General features: G+C 56.6%; 2 protein-coding genes and 1 non-coding gene across 3 annotated transcripts in view; all 3 read right to left on the reverse strand.

Moving 5' to 3' along the window:
- Positions 1–2,862: 2,862 nt before the first annotated feature.
- Positions 2,863–11,690, reverse strand: GLMP (glycosylated lysosomal membrane protein). The gene is made up of 6 exons (XM_058821729.1): positions 11,586–11,690; positions 10,087–10,344; positions 9,691–9,873; positions 7,123–7,341; positions 4,461–4,732; positions 2,863–3,073 (listed from the first exon to the last, which is right to left on the reverse strand). Exons 1-6 carry the CDS (start codon positions 11,652–11,654, stop codon positions 2,905–2,907), a joined length of 1,170 nt encoding a protein of 389 aa, XP_058677712.1. The 5' UTR covers positions 11,655–11,690; the 3' UTR covers positions 2,863–2,904.
- A 2,262-nt stretch (positions 11,691–13,952) lies between these two features.
- The window catches only part of LOC131569354 (uncharacterized), a 51,586-nt gene continuing 48,675 nt past the window's right edge, over positions 13,953–16,863 (reverse strand). The window contains exon 4 of the mRNA XM_058821547.1: positions 13,953–16,340. Within this exon, the coding sequence (XP_058677530.1) occupies positions 16,191–16,340 (150 nt within the window). The 3' untranslated portion in view covers positions 13,953–16,190. The remainder of the gene's footprint in view (positions 16,341–16,863) is intronic.
- TRNAR-UCU (transfer RNA arginine (anticodon UCU)) lies at positions 15,771–15,844 on the reverse strand. The gene has a single exon. It is a non-coding gene; the product is annotated as a tRNA-Arg (tRNA).

Raw genomic sequence — 16,863 nt, forward strand, 5'->3', positions numbered from 1 at the left:
TCCCGGACCAAAGGCGGTACCAGATGCGGCACCGGGGGGTCCCGGACCAGAGGCGGTACCGGGGGGTCTCGGACCAGAGGCGGTACCGGGGGATCCCGGACCAAAGGCGGTACCGGGGGGTCTCGGACCAAAGGCGGTACCGGGGGGTCCCGGACCAGAGGCGGTACCGGAGGGTCCCGAACCAAAGGCGGTACCGGGGGGTCCCGGACCAAAGGCGGTACCGGGGGGTCCCGAACCGGGCCGGCCCCGCCCCGCACACGGACTGCCCACAGCGCGCTGTCGCCGCCCGGTGGCCAAAGGCCGGTACTGCACCTCAGGCTCCGCACATGCGCAGTGGCGCTGCCACCACCCGCCGCTACCGGCACCGCGGGGCTGAGAGGCCCCGGTACCGGCACCGAGGGGTTGAGGGGCTCCGGGGGCTGCCGCCGCTGCCTCCCGGTGAGGAAAGGCCGCCGGTGCTGCCCCTCCCGGGCTGTCCCGGAGACCAAAGCGCGGAGCGGCAGCGCCGGTGCCGCACTCGGGCCCGCGCCGCTGCTGCCGCCGCCTCGTGGTGGGAGCGCGGTACTGCAGGGGCCGCACGAGCGGGGACACCCGGGATGGGGAGGGGGCGCCCCCAGACCCCTCATCCTGCCCCAGACAACTCATCCTGCCCCCGGGATGGGGAGAGTGGCGCCCCCAGACACCTCATCCTGCCCCAAACCCCTCATCCTGGCCCAAACCCCTCATCCTGCCCCAGACCCCTCATCCTGACCCCCGAGATGGGGAGAACCGCGCCCCCAGACCCCTCATCCTGCCCCAGACAACTCATCCTGCCCCCCAGGATGGGGAGGGGGCACCCCCAGGCCCCTCATCCTGCCCCAAACCCCTCATCCTGCCCCCGGGATGGGGAGAGTGGTGCCCCCAGACCCCTCATCCTGCCCCAAACCCCTCACCCTGCCCCCAGACCCCTCAGTTCTCTGCTCAAAAACCACACCGAGCTCCCCACGGAACCTCCCCCAGTTTCCCTTCCTGCCCTCCTTTGGCTGCAGTGGAGCAGGGGGTTCCTGCTCTGGAGGGCTGAAAGGGAAGTTTGGAACTTTCTGCTGAGCTTTTTTTCCTTGTTCCTCTTTGAGGACACGGATCTCAAGCAGTTCCCTCAGCGGGGGCAGCTCCTGTGAGCAGGGACAGCACCGCAGGGATCCTGGAGCTGTGTCAGGGAGGTTTAGGATGGATTATCAGGGAAAAAGTTCTTCCCCCTGAGGTTCCCCAGGGCTGCCAGAGCTGCAGGAGGGTTTGGACAATGCTCCCATTTTGGGGTGTCAGTGCAGGGCCAGGGGTTGGACTGGGTGATCCCTGTGGGGAGATTCCAGGATTCTGTGACTCTCCCAAGCGACAGCCCAGCCCTGGACCCTGAGTGACCCCACAGCTCAAAGGAACCCCTGTCCCCCTCCCCAAATCCCACACCTCAGTCCCTTGGCTCCTGCTGAGCTCCAGCACCTTCCCAAGAGCTGCCCTCCTCCTCCTCCTCACCCCAGGACAGCATTCCCACAGGAAGCTGTGTCTAGAAATCCACTTTATTTGGTTGAAGACAAGTCAGTGATGGAGAACCCGGAGGCAGCAGGGCCCCAGATCCCTGTGAGGAGCTCAAGCTGAAGGGAACCCCTTGCTCAACTGAAGCTACGGCTCCTCCCCAAATCCCACACCTCAAACCAGGGCCAGAGGCTCCTGCTGAGCTCCAGCATTGTCCCAACCCTGCCAGGAGCTGCCCTCCTCTTCCTCCTCACCCCCAGGACAGCATTCCCACAGGAAGCTGTGTCTAGAAATCCACTTTATTTGGTTGAAGACAAGTCAGTCATGGAGAATTCAGAGCCAGCAGGGCCCCAGATCCCTGTGAGAGCCCCGGGCCACGGGCTGAGCTGGGATCCAGCCCTGCAGGGCCCCGCAGGACACACCTGAGCTTGAGCAGTGCTGGGACCGGCACTGGGGGTCCCAGCAGGAACGGGGAGCGGGGAGGAGCTGCTGGGATGTGCTGGGAGCAGGAGCGGGGCTGGAGCCAGCCCGGGGTGTGGCACTGGGGACAGTCCTTGGCCAGCAGTGGTTGTGTCCCTTGGGAGAGGAGGAGGAGGAAGAAGAAGAGGAAGACAGAAGGAGAAAAGGATGAGGAGGGAGAGGAGGAGGAGTAGAAAAGGAGTAGAAGAGGAGGAGGAAGGGAAGGAGAAAAGGATGAGGAGGGAGAGGAGGAGGAGTAGAAGAAGAATAAGAGGAGGAAGAGTAGAAAAGGAGGAGGAGGAGAAGAAGAGGAGGAAGAGAAGGAGAAAAGAACGATGAGGAGGAGGAGGAGGAAAAGAAGAAGAGGAGGAAGAGAAGGAGAAAAGGAGGAGGAGGAGGAGTAGAAAAGGAGGAGGAAGAGAAGAAGGAAAAAAAGAGGAGGAAGAAGATGAGGAGAAGATGAAGAGGAGTAAGAGAAGGAGAAAAGGAGGAGAAGGAGGCAGAGGAGGAAGAGAAGGAGAAAAGGAGGAAGAGGAGGAGGAGAAGAAGAAAAAAAGAAGAAGAGGAAGAGAAGGAGAAAAGGAGGAGGAGGAGGAGAAGAGGAGGAAGAGGAGAAAAGGAGGAGGAAGAGAAGGGCGAAAGGACGAGGAAGAGGGAGAGGAGGGTTTTCCTGACCAAACTCCCCCCGTCGCTTCCCTTTGCTGCGTGGATCAGGAAAAACCCGGGCAGGGAGTGCAGCAGTGGCACTGGGCAGGGGGACACAGGGGTGAGGGGGGCACCTGCAGGTGTCCCCCGGTCCCCTCGGGGGGCAGAAGGGGCGGCACAGCCACGGCCGCTCCCGGCAAGGGAATCCGGGAATCCCGGGAATGGGAGGATCCGGAATGGGAGGATCCAGGATTTGAGGGGAGGATCCCGGGGGTCTCCGGCCCGGCCCCCTCAGTTGATGGGCTCGTACTCCGAGTAGCGCCGTCTCTGTGCCAGCAGCAGCAGGCAGCTGCCCAGCAGCAGCATGGCCAGCGGCGTGCCCAGCGCCACGGCCGTGATGGAGATCACCAGAGGGGAGAAGCTGTCCCTGGGGGGCTCCCCGAAGCCCAGCAGCACCGACCTGCAAAGGGGGGATGGCACCGATCAGGGCAGGGTGGGCTCTGTCCCGTGGGGAGAGGGGTCAGGCCAGGGTGAGGCTGCTCAAGGAGCCGTGGAGCCTTTGCTGCAGGATTGCAGGGGAGCTCTGACGTTGGAATGGAGATTGATAGTGAATAGGGAAACCCTGAGACCTGCCAGTGCCCAAAGCGCACGGCCTTAGTGACCAGGAACATCTCCTCAGACCCCTCTGTACATCCTTAGTGACCAGGAACATCTCAGACCCCTCTGTACATCCTTAGTGACCAGGAACATCCTGTTAGACCCCTCTGGACCAGCAGCATCCCCTCAGACCCCTCAGCACATCTTTAGTGACCAGGAATATCCTTTCAGACCCCTCAGTCCACCCTCAGTGACCAGGAGCATGCCCTGAGACCCCCCTGCACATCCTTAGTGACCAGGAACATCCTTTTAGACCTTTCAGACCCCCCTGCACATCCTTAGTGACCAGAACATCCCCTCAGACCCTTCAGCACATTGTCAGTGACCAGGATTATCCTTTTGGACCCCTCTGCCCATCTTTAGTGAGCAGCAGCATCCCCTCAAACCCTTCAGACCCCTCTGCACGTGGTTAGTGACCAGGAACATCCCCTCAGAGCCCTCTGCACCAGCAGCACTCCCTGAGACCCCTCAGAGCCCCCTCACTCACAGCTGGGGCACTCCAGACCCCCCTCACTCACCATCTGAGGTACCCCAGATCCCCCTCACTCAGCAGCTTTGGTATCCATCCCCCAGACCCCCCTGACTCACCATCTGATACCCCCCAGACCCCTCACTCACAGCTGAGACCCCCCAGACCCCTCACTCACCAGCTGAGGCACCCCAGACTCCCCTGACTCACCAGCTGAGGTACCCCAGAGCCCCAGACCCCTCACTCACAACTGAGACCCCTCAGATCCCCCTCACTCACCATCTGATACCCCCCCAGACCCCTCACTCACAGCTGAGACCCCCCAGACCCGCCTCACTCACAGCTGAGAACCCCCCAGACCCCTCACTCACAGCTGAGGCACCCCAGACTCCCCTCACTCACAGCTGAGACCCCCCAGACCCTTCACTCACAGCTGAGGCACCCCAGAACCCCTCACTCACCATCTGAAACCCCCCAGACCCCTCACTCACCATCTGAGACCCCCAGACCCCTCACTCACAGCTGAGGCACCCTAGACCCCTCACTCACAGCTGAGACCCCTCAGATCCCCCTCACTCACCGAGACCCCCCAGACCCCTCACTCACAGCTGAGGCACCCTAGACCCCTCACTCACAGCTGAGACCCCTCAGATCCCCCTCACTCACCGAGACCCCCCAGACCCCTCACTCACAGCTGAGACCCCCCAGCCCCCCGACTCACCAGCTGAGGTACCTCCTCTCCTGGTAGACGTGTCCCTCCTCGCCGCCGAAGGACACGTTGAGGACGCTGAGGGCGGCCGGGCTGTCCCCGAAGAAGGCGCGCGGCACGGCGGCCGCGGGCAGGCTCCCGTTGGCCGCGCGCAGCCGCCCGGCCCGGCACCGCACGCCGTCCTCGCGCCGCGGGCTGGGCGAGCCGTAGGCGGCCGCCTTCCACTGCAGGAAGGACAGAGGAGAGCCGGTGCCGTTCGGGGGCTCGGCCACCAGAGACAGCTCCTGCGGACACATGGACAGACGGACACACGGACAGCGGGTCACCCCAGGGCAGCAGGACAGGGATTCGTGTGCGTTCTGCTAATGGGTACTGAGCTAGATAATGGATTGATAGTAGATAGATTAATATCAATTCTATTAATGGATATTGATCTATCAAACGGATTGGTAGTAGATAGATTAATATCAATTCTATTAATCGATCTAATTGATTGATATGAGACAGATTAATATCACTGCAGGAAGGACAGAGGAGAGCCGGTGCCGTTCGGGGGCTCGGCCACCAGAGACAGCTCCTGCGGACACACGGACAGACGGACGGACAGGGGGTCACTCTGCGGCAGCAGGACAGGGATTCGTGTTCTGTTAATGGGTACTGAGCTAGATAATGGATTGATAGTAGATAAATATCATCCCTGTTAATGGATATTGATCTATTGAATGGATTGATTGTAGATTAATATCAATTCTATTAATGGATATTGATCTATCGAACGGATTGGTAGTAGATAGATTAATATCAATTCTATTAATCGATCTAATTGATTGATATGAGACAGATTAATATCACTGCAGGAAGGACAGCGCGGAGCCGCCGGTGCCATTTGGGGGCTCGGCCACCAGAGACAGCTCCTGCGGACACACGGACAGACGGACACATGGACAGCGGGTCACTCTGCGGCTGCGGCAGCAGGACAGGGATTTGTGTGCGTTCTGTTAATGGGTATTGAGCTAGCTAAGGGATTGATAGTAGATAAATATCATCCCTATTAATGGATATTGAGCTATCTAATAGACAGATTAATATCAATTCTATTAATGGATATTGATCTATCGAACGGATTGGTAGTAGATAGATGAATATCAATTCTATTAATCGATCTAATTGATTGATATGAGACAGATTAATATCACTGCAGGAAGGACAGCGCGGAGCCGCTGGTGCCACCGTTCAGGGGCTCGGCCACCAGAGACAGCTCCTGCAGACCCACGGACAGACGGACGGACAGCGGGTCACCCCAAGGCAGCAGAACAGGGATTTGTGTGCGTTTCTGCTAATGGGTACTGAGCTAGATAATGGATTGATAATAGATAGATTAATATCAATTCTACTAATAGATACTACTCTAACTAAGGGATTTGTAGTAGACAGATTAATATCATCCCTGTTAATGGATATTGATCTAATAGACTGATATTAGACAGATTAATATCATCCCTGTTAATGGATATTGATCTATCTAATAGACTGATATTAGACAGATTAATATCAATTCTATTAATGGATATTGATCTATCTAATGGATAATAGATTAGTATCAATTCTATTAATGGATACTAATCTATTGAATGGATTGATAGCAGATAGATTAATATCAATTCTATTAATGGATATTGATCTATCGAACGGATTGTTAGTAGATAGATTAATATAAATTCTATTAATCGATCTAATCGATTGATATGAGACAGATTAATATCACTGCAGGAAGGACAGCGCGGAGCTGCCAGTGCCGTTTGGGGGCTTGGCCACCAGAGACAGCTCCTGCAGACCCACGGACAGACGGACACACGGACAGCGGGTCACCCCAGGACAGCAGGACAGGGATTCGTGTGCGTTCTGCTAATGGGTATTGAGCTAGATAATGGATTGATAATAGATAAATATCATCCCTGTTAATGGATATTGAGCTATCTAATAGACAGATTAATATCAATTCTATTAATGGATATTGATCTATCGAATGGATTGATAATAGATAGATTAATATCAATTCTACTAATAGATACTACTCTAACTAAGGGATTTGTAGTAGATAGATTAATATCATCCCTGTTAATGGATATTGATCTAATAGACTGATATTAGACAGATTAATATCAATTCTATTAATGGATATTGATCTATCAAATGGATTGATTGTAGATTAATATCAATTCTATTAATGGATATTGATCTATCGAACGGATTGGTAGTAGATAGGTTAATGGAAATTCTATTAATCGATCTAATTGATTGATATGAGACAGATTAATATCACTGCAGGAAGGACAGCGCGGAGCCGCCGGTGCCACCGTTCGGGGGCTCGGCCACCAGAGACAGCACCTGCGGACACACGGACAGACGGACGGACAGGGGGTCACTCTGCGGCAGCAGGACAGGGATTCGTGTTCTGTTAATGGGTACTGAGCTAGCTAATGGACTGATTATAGATTAATATCATCCCTGTTAATGGATATTGATCTATCGAATAGACTGACATTAGACAGATTAATATCAATTCTATTAATGGATATTGATCTATCTAATGGGTTGGTAGTAGATAGATTAATATCAATTACCAGACGGATGAACCGATCCGTTTATTGACTGAAAGGCCATCCCGGCTCACCTGGAAGACGCTGGGCGTGTACTCATCATCGATGGAGCTCCGCGTCCGCAGGCGCCGCTGCGCCGCCGGCGGCTCCAGCGCGGCCAGCTGCAGCACGAAGCGGGAGCCGTTGCCGCGGGGCAGCACCCCGGCCAGCACGAACTGCAGCTGCGAGCTGTCCGCCGTGTGCTGCAGCCGCGGCAGCCGCACCGCGCGGCCACTGCCTTCGTACGCTGTCACCTGAGGGGACACGGGGACAGCGAGGGACAGCGAGGGACACAGGGCACGGGAGAGAGGGACACAGGGACAGTGAGGGACAGCGAGGGACAGCGAGGGACAGCGAGGGACACAGGGCACGGGAGAGAGGGACACAGGGACAGCGAGGGACAGCGAGGGACACAGGGCACGGGAGAGAGGGACACAGGGACAGCGAGGGACAGCGAGGGACACAGGGCACGGGAGAGAGGGACACAGGGACAGTGAGGGACAGCGAGGGACAGCGAGGGACACAGGGCACGGGACAGGGACAGAGGGACAGTGAGGGTCAGGGGGACAGAGAGGGACAGAGGGACAGTGAGGCAGTGAGGGACAGCGAGGGACAGAGGGACACAGGGACAAGGACAGTGAGGGACACGGGGCACAGGGACAGTGAGGGGCACAGGGCAGAGGGACAGCCAGGGACAGTGAGGGTCAGGAGGACAGGGACAGTGAGGGACAGCAAGGGGCAGTGAGGAGCAGCAAGGGACAGCGAGGGACACGGGGCACAGGGACAGCGAGGGACAGTGAGGGTCAGGGGGACAGGGACAGCCAGGGACAGGGGGCATGGGGACAGCAGGGACAGTGAGGGACAGCAAGGGACACAGGGCACGGGGACAGCAGGGACAGCGAGGGACACAGGGCAGAGGGACAGCCAGGGACAGGGGGCACAGGGACAGAGGGACACGGGGCACATGGACAGCGAGGGACAGAGGGACAGCGAGGGACAGAGGGACAGTGAGGGACAGAGGGACACGGGGCACAGGGACAGGGAGGGACAGTGAAGGACAGGGGAACAGGAAGGGGCAGCAAGGGACAGCGAGGGACACGGGGCACAGGGACAGCCAGGGACAGTGAGGGACAGTGAGGGACACGGGGCACAGGGACAGCGCCTGCCACCTGGGCAAGCTCTCTGCCCCCAGGACATGTTCCCTGTCCCCTGAACAAGTGCTCTACACCCTGGACCAATTCTTTGCCCCCTGGATGTGCTCCCTGTGCCCTGGACATGCCCTCTTGAAATAGAGATTTTTGGAGTTCACTCGAATTAGCAATATGAATTAAGCATTTAAAGCTTAGCCTGTAGAACTATGGGTTGAATTTTAACCTTTTTACTTAAGAAACTTCTGCCATGGTACAAAGGGCACAGGAAAATGCAAATTTCTGAAGTTTCTTGCATAAAGAACAATACCAGAGAAGACCAAGAGATGCAAAAGAGCCCAGATTAAGGGACTCCTCTGTCTCCAAGCTAATCAAGGCTGACAGACGTACTCAGACAAGCACCAAGGGACCAAAAGCGCATGCGCAAAGGAGAAAAGTTCAAAAGTTCAGTCATGAGGAAGACCACAATCTTCAGCCTCAGAGACCACCAGAGACCCCAAGCAAACAACGCACAGCCAGAAGGGCGTGGATCTGATTACCATGCGAGGTGGGGCCAGGGGTTGAATATGCATGGCAAAGTTGTGCAATGTATTGCATGTGGAACACCTTTGTGAATAAAGATGTGGGACAGCCCGAGGCTCGGGGCACGAGTTTTTCAGGAGAGCTCTCTCACTTGTGCCGGGCGCCGACACAACATACACACTTCATAACTACATCTGGTGGTGGAGTTTATGTACTCCGCGTATCGCTTCCCTCTGCCCCCTGGACCAATTCTCTGCCCCCTGGACGTGTTCCCTGCCTTCTGGACAAGTTCTCTTCCTCCTGGACACGCTCTCTGCCCCTGGACGTGCCCTGTGCCCCCTGGACGAGTCCCACGGCCCTTGGACAAGTTCTCTGTCCCCTGGATCTGCCCTCTTGAACTTGCATCCTAGACAAGTTCTCTTCCTCCTGGACATGTCCCCTGCCCCCTGGAGGTGTCCCCTGTCCCCTTGACATGTCCCATGACCCTTGGACAAGTTCTTCGCCCCCTGGACATGTCCCCTGCCCCATGGACATGCTGTCTATCCCCTGGACCAGTTCTCTGCCCCCTGAACAAGTTCTCTTCCCCTTGGACATGCTCTCTGCCCCCTGGAGGTGCCCCCTGCCCCCAGAACAAGCTATCTTCCTCCTGGATGTGTGCCCTGTCCCCTGGACATGTTCCCTGCCCCTGGACAAGTTCTCTGCCCCTTGAATGTGCTCTCTGCCCCCTGGACACACCCCGTGCCCCCTGAACAAGTTCTCTTCCCCTTGGACAAGTTCTCTGCCCCCTGGATGTGTCTTCTGCCCCCTGAACGTGCCCCCTGCCCCCTGGACATGCCCTCTGCCCTCTGGACAAGCTCTCTTCCTCCTGGAGCTGCCCCCTGCCCCCTGCCCATGCCCCCAGCCCCCTGCCCGTGCCCCCTGCCCGTGCCATACCCGGAATGCCAGGCTGCCATTGGCGAAGGCGCCGCCGGGGTCGCTGGCCGGGACCCCCCTGAGCTCGGCCGTCAGGGCCGTGTGGTTCAGGCTGTGGTTGAGGCTCTCCCAGGAGAACTCGGACAGGTCGTAGGTGGGGTAGAAGAGCTCTCCCAAAGGTTTGGCCTCGCTGAACTCGAAGAGCTGCAGGGAAGGGAGGGGAGAGGGGCTGGGAGCACCGGCAGGACGGGCGATTGTGCTGTGATCCGGGGAACGGGGCAGAGCTGCCTCAGCCAAGCAGCTCCGACACTTCCCTGGATGGGAATGGGAATGGAGGGGATTTCCCTGGAGCTGGGAAGCTGCCCAGGGACCCTCAGCACCCCCAGCTGTCCCAGAGCAGCCCCTTGCCAGCAGTACCTTGGTGAACACCACGGCCGTGGAATAGACCACGCTGTCGGGAGGGTCGATCCAGACGGCCCCAGCAGGACTGGGTGACAGCAGCTGGGTCCAGTTGACCCTCAGGGCACTGCTGGGGCTCTGGGTGGCCACCAGGAGCACAGAAGGGGCCCCGATGCTGCTCCACACGTAGTGCAGGGTGTCCTCAGGCCCCACCGCCCGCACGTGCAGCAGGTTCACAGAGGAGCTGTTCCAGCCAGGGTTGTACTCCATGGACACCTGCGAGGCAGGGACGGGGCTGGGGGTGGCTCTGAGCCCGGCAGGACAGCCCCAGTGTGACAGGAGGATGGGACATTGCAGCTGCCCGGGCTCCCGTGACTCTGCAGCCCTGGTGTTGCTCAACACGCTCGGTCAGCATTTCACAGCTCTGAGCTGCTTCCCATCCTCATGGCCCTTCGCTTCCACAGCCCCTTCCCCTTCTACAGCCCCTTCCCATCCCACAGCCCCTTCCTTTCCCACCCCACAGCCCCTTCCCTTCTCATCCCACAGCCCCTTCCCATCCCACAGCCCCTTCCCATCCCACAGCCCCTTCCCTTCTCATCCCACAGCCCCTTCCTTTCCTACAGCCCCTTCCCATCCTAATGGCCCTTCCCTTCTCATCCCTTCCCACAGCCCCTTCCCATCCCACAGCCCCTTTTTTTCCATCCCACAGCCCCTTCCCTTCCACAGCCCCCTTCCTTTCCCATCCCATCCCATCTCACAGCCCCTTCCCATCCCACAGCCCTTTCCCATCCCACAGCCCCTTCCTATCCTACAGCCCCTTCCCTTACACAGCCCCTTCAGCCCCTTCCTTTCCCATCTCACAGCCCCATCCCATCCCATCCCATCCCATCCCATCCCATCCCATCCCATCCCATCCCATCCCATCCCATCCCATCCCATCCCATTCCATCATAATCGCCTCTCCGACCCCACAGCCACGCTGGTCCCACTGGATCAGGACAAAGGGACACACATGGGACATGTCGCCGCAGGACAGGGGTGGCAGGGCGGGGTCACCCAGGACACAGCGAGGGCTGGTTCAGCTCCAGCCCCACCTGGGAGCCCCTTTTGCCCCCAAACCCCGCAAGGTTGGAGCCCCAGCGGGTCCAGCCCAGCCCCTGCTCCGCACAGGATCCCCCGAGAACACAAACTATCCCAAAAGTTAATATCCCACAAACTATCCCAAAAGTTACTATCCCACAAACTACCCCACAAGTTTCTATCCCACAAACTATCCCACAAGTTTCCCCTCAGCACCGAGGGTGGCAGAGCTGTCCTGGGCGAGCACAGAGTCCCACCCGCACCCACCGGGATGTCCCTGGCTGGGTGACCCCGGTGTCTCCGCACTCCGAGATCCCAGGAGGGGACACGGGGGGGTCTCAGCCACCGCCGCAACGCGGGACGAGCTCCGAGCTCCGCACCCAGCCCACCCAGCCCCGGTACCCTCGGTAGATCCGGTAGCCCCGAGCCCCGCTCACCTTCCGGCCCCGCTCGGCCCCGGCCGCCGCCAGCAGCGCCAGCAGCGCCAGCCCCGCAGCGGCGGCCATGGCGCCACCGGCCCGGCCACGGCTCCGCCCCGGAACCGCCCGGGAACCGCCTCAGGACCGCCCCGGTACTGTCTGCGGACCGCCCTGGAACGGCCCCGGAACCGCCCCGGAACCGCCCCGGGACCGCCCGCGGACCGCCCTGGAACGGCCCCGGTACGGCCCGGAACCGCCCGGGGACCGCCCCGGAACCGCCTCAGGACCGCCCAGGTACGGCCCCGGAACCGCCCCGGAACCGCCTCGGGACCGCCCGCGGACCGCCCCGGAACGGCCCCGGTACGGCCCGGAACCGCCCGGGAACCGCCTCGGGACCGCCCTGGAACGGCCCCGGTACGGCCCCGGAACCGCCCCGGTACCGCCCCGCGCGGTAAAGGAGCCCTTGTGAGCGCCGCTGGGTGCGGGATGTGGATGGAGACAGAACCGCTCGGGATTTGCCGCTCTGCTTCTGCCCTGGTGTGCGCTGAGCCCCTTCCGGGCTCCAGGGCGGCAGAGACATCTCATATCCATCACGCCGTGGAGTGGAGACCCCCACTCCATCATCCCACCGAGCAGAGACCCCCATCGCCCTCTCCCAGGGCACCTGAGAACCCCCCCATCCATCATCCCATGGAGCGGAGACCCCTCTCCTTCATCATCCCATCCAGCACAGACCCCCCATGTCCATCACCCCATGGAATAGAGACCCCCACTCCTTCATCATCCCATCCAGCACAGACCCCCCATGTCCATCACCCCATGGAATGGAGACCCCCACTCCTTCATCATCCCATCCAGCACAGACTCCCCATGTCCATCACCCCATGGAATGGAGACCCCCACTCCTTCATCATCCCATCCGGCAGAGACCCCCAGATCAATCCAGCAGGACAGCAGGGCAAGGCAGACCCCCCCTTCATTCACGTCGTGGAGCTTCTGGACCCTTGGGGGGTCTGGAGCCTCACCCGTGGCCTCTGGAGCAGCCCATGGTCCCCTCACTGTCACTGCCCCATACTCTGGAGACCCTCAGAGACCCCCACCCTCAGCAGAGACCCCCATTTCCATCCCCCAGCAGGGCAATGGAGACCCCAATCCTTCAGGATCCCATACAGGGCAAACTCCCTCCCTCCCATTCCACAGGGCTCCAGAGACCCCCCAGGCCACCCCAACATCCAGAAACCCCTCACCATCACTGCCCCATATTTTGGGGACCACCAAATCCCAGTGAGACCCCACCTCCATCCCCCAGTACACCAAAGACCCCCACCCTGCCCAGATTGTTGTTGCCCCCTGAAGTGCAGCCCCCGTCCTTGGGCACCCCAAAGCTTCTGGTGTTGGCACAGACCCCTCAGAGCCCCCAAACCCGGGGGGGTTTGTACCCCCCAACATCAACAATCAGCCAAAAATGATAAATTTAGAGATAAACCTGAACCCCAAACCCTTTACAGATGAACCTGAACCCCAAATTCTGCAAGCTCCTGGAGGAACCCAACATCTCCTCCATCCTGATCCCTGCTGGATCTGGGGTGCTCAGAGCCCCCAGACTCAGGGGGTTTTGTACCCCCCAACATTAACAATCAGCCAAAAATGATAAATTTAGAGATAAACCTGAACCCCAAACCCTTTACAGATGAACCTGAACCCCAAATTCTGGGAGCTACTGGAGGAACCCAACATCTCCTCCATCCTGATCCCTGCTGGATCTGGGGTGCTCAGAACCCCAAACTCAGGGGGTTTTGTACTCCCCACCATGAAAAAACAGCCAAAAATGATAAATTTAGAGATAAACCTGAACCCCAAACCCTTTACAGATGAACCTGAACCCCAAATTCTGGGAGCTGCTGGAGGAACCCAACGTCTCCTCCATCCTGATCCCTGCTGGATCTGGGGTGCTCAGAACCCCAAACCTGGAAGGTTTTGTACCCCCCAACATCAACAATTATCCAGAAATGATGAATTTATTTAGAGATAAACCTGAACCCCAAACCCTTTACAGATGAACCTGAACCCCAAATTCTGGGAGCTGCTGGAGGAACCCAACATCTCCTCCATCCTGATCCCTGCTGGATCTGGGGTGGCTTTGGGAAGCCACAAGGGTGAAAAATTCCTCAAGGATCAGAGGAGTCCAACCTGAAATGAAACCCAGCTTTTATTGCCTGTGGGAAAGGAGATTTCAGGTGAGAATTCCACCATTTCTTGTTGATTTTAGGGACGGCAGGGGAGGAACATTCCAGAGTTTTTCTTGGTTCTAGAGTTGTCAAACAAGCATCTCATTGTTTTTGTTTGGTTTAGGATTGCCAGGGGAGCATTCCATAATTTCTGTCAGTTCTAGGGTTGCCATGGGATCATTCCACTGTTTCTGTTTGTTCTAGGGTTGCCAGGGGAGCATTTAATTTTTTTTTTTTTTTTTTAATTTTAGGGTTGCCAGAGGATAATTCCACTATTTTTTTTTTCAGTTCTTAGGTTCCAGAGGAGCATTTTACCATTTCTGTTGGTTCTAGGGTCACCACAGGACCATTCCACCATTTTTGTTGGCTCTAGGTTTTCCAGAGGAACACTCCACCATTTCTAGGATTGTCATGGGATTATTCCACTGTTTCTGTTGGTTCTGGGGTTGCCATGGGCTCATCCCACTGGTTTTATTTGTTTCCAGGGTTGCCATGGTAGAATTCCACCCTTTTTTTGCCAGTTCTGGAGTTGCCAGAGGGACATTCCACCCTTTTATAAGTTCTAGGATTTCCAGTGGAGCATTCCACTTTTATTGTTGGCTCTACAGATACGAGAGGAGAATTCCACCATTTTTTTCCAGTTCTTGGGTTCCAGAGGAGCAATTTCATCATTTCTGTTGCTTCTAGGGTCACCACAGGATCATTCCACCATTTTTTTTTTCAGTTCTAGGGTTGCCAAGGGATCATCCCACTGGTTTTATTTGTTTCCAGTGTTGCCATGGTAGAATTCCACCCTTTTTGTTGGTTCTAGGATTTCCAGAAGAGCATGCCACCATTTCTGTGGGTTCTAGGATCACCTCAGGACCATTCCACCATTTCTGTTGGTTCTAGGATCACCACAGGATCATTCCATCATTTTTGTTGGCTCTAGGATCATAAAAGGATCATTCCACCATTTTTGCTGGTTGTAGGGTTGCCATGGGCTCATCCCACTGGTTTTATTTGTTTCCAGTGTTGCCATGGTAGAATTCCACCTTTTTTTCCAGTTCTGGAGTTGCCAGAGGAGCATTCCACCCTTTTTGTTGGTTCTAGGATCTCCAGAGGAGCATCCACCTGTGGATGCACAGAACATCCCTTAGGAAGAAGGTATCAAAAATGGGACAGTACTGGGGGGAAAAGTGGAGTTAAAACACCTGCTTGGAGGAGAAACTAAAGGAAAGGGGGAGATGATGGAGGAGAAATGCCTGGAGAAGGGAGAACAGGGATGTTACATCCATCAGCTATGCCAGGAAAATGGCCCTAAAAAAGAAGAGACACCTGCCTGGAGATCATCTCTGAGGGAAACAGCACCAAAAGAAAAGAGACACCTGCCTGGAGATCCTGGAGATCATGTCTGAGGGAAATGACAGCAAAATAAAAGAGACACCTGCCTGGAGATCACCTCTGAGGGGAAATGGCACTAAAACAGAAGAGACACCTGTCTGGAGATCCTGAAGATCATCTCTGAGGGGAAATGCCATTAAAAAAGAAGAGACACCTGCCTGGAGATCCTGGAGATGATCTCTGAGGGGAAATGACACCAAAATAAAAGAGACACCTGCCTGGAGATCATGTCTGAGGGGAAATGGCACCAAAATAAAAGAGACACTTGCCTGGAGATCATCTCTGAGGGGAAATGACACCAAAATAAAAGAGACACCTGCCTGGAGATCATCTCTGAGGGGAAATGACACCAAAATAAAAGAGACACCTGCCTGGAGATCCTGGAAATGATCTCTGAGGGGAAATGGCACCAAAATAAAAGAGACACCTGCCTGGAGATCATCTCTGAGGGGAAATTGCACCAAAAGAAAAGAGACACCTGCCTGGAGATCATGTCTGAGGGGAAATGGCACCAAAAGAAAAGAGACACCTGCCTGGAGATCATCTCTGAGGGGAAATGGCACCAAAAGAAAAGAGACACCTGCCTGGAGATCATCTCTGCCGGGACTCGAACCCGGAACCTCTGGATTAGAAGTCCAGCGCGCTCGTCCATTGCGCCACAGAGACCTCACCGTGAGGGGAGCGTCGGCTCCAGAACTGAAAAATCCACAGAGCCCGCCGGGCCCGGCGCCCATCGACACCTCCCTGGCACAGCAGCACCTCCAGAGTGCCCTCCCTGCACAGGGACAGGCAGGAATAATCCCAGGGATGATCCATATCTCGCTCGGCAGCGGGGATGCAGCAAAAAGCTGGATGCAGGCTGGTATCCGCCTCTCTGGCAACCTTTCCGCAGCATCCCCGGCGCTCGGGGCAGAGCTAAATCCTGGAGCAGAGTTCCTCGCTGCATCTCAGCAGCATCACAGCATCCTCCTCGCTGCAGAAGCCGAGGGATAAAGATGAAAGAGGATTTAGCTCAATGGTGAGGGCAGCTCGGCTTGTCGGGGTGGAATAACGGCGAGAACCTGAGGTTTGAGCAGAGGAATGAAAGGGAAAGCGGCTGCCGTGGGTTTCCTTTCAGCAAGCTGTCAATCGGGGCTTTAATGAAGAAACATTTGTGCCTTTTCTGTAGGGGAAAAAATGAAGACAGATGTCAAAACAACAGGAAAGGTCCATTTACAGCCACTGACCTATTAACAATGGATCAAACTCTGGCACGGAGTCGTCGCTGGGAATTCGGAATCCCCGAAAGGAACAGATTTCAGGCTGGGAATGGCACATTTGGAATGCCTGAATGGAACAAATTTCAGGCTGTTTTTTGCTCCCAAACACGCCCTCGATTCCTGTGAAAGGGGAGATGTTAAGTGCAATCCAAGAGGAGGAATTCCCTGACACAGGGGTCAGTGTGACCTGAAGCTCAGGCAGCTCTTCCTGGGGCAGAACAGCCCAGAGCAGGAATAAAAAAAGAGATTCACCCCCAGTGGAACCAGAACCTCAAAATTGATGATAAACCCCCCCAATTCTCATGAAAGGGGAGGAATTCCCTGACTCAGGGAGCTTTTGCCTCGAGGTCAATGTGACCTGAAGCTCAGGCAGCTTTTCCTGGCAGAGAACAAACCAGAGCAGGAATAAAAAGGAGATTCAGCCTC

The sequence above is a fragment of the Ammospiza caudacuta genome, chromosome 30, assembly GCF_027887145.1.
Source record: "Ammospiza caudacuta isolate bAmmCau1 chromosome 30, bAmmCau1.pri, whole genome shotgun sequence".
Classification (NCBI taxonomy): domain Eukaryota; kingdom Metazoa; phylum Chordata; class Aves; order Passeriformes; family Passerellidae; genus Ammospiza; species Ammospiza caudacuta.

What these genes read in the sequence shown, in the direction of transcription:
- GLMP (XM_058821729.1), bottom strand. Translation starts at nt 11,654, where the DNA reads ATGGCCGCCGCTGCGGGGCTGGCGCTGCTGGCGCTGCTGGCGGCGGCC. An exon ending in GGGCCGAGCGGGGCCGGAAG is followed by an intron (nt 10,345 to 11,585) that starts GTGAGCGGGGCT and finishes CCTGCCTCGCAG; the next exon opens with GTGTCCATGGAGTACAACCC. An exon ending in CGGCCGTGGTGTTCACCAAG is followed by an intron (nt 9,874 to 10,086) that starts GTACTGCTGGCA and finishes CCTTCCCTGCAG; the next exon opens with CTCTTCGAGTTCAGCGAGGC.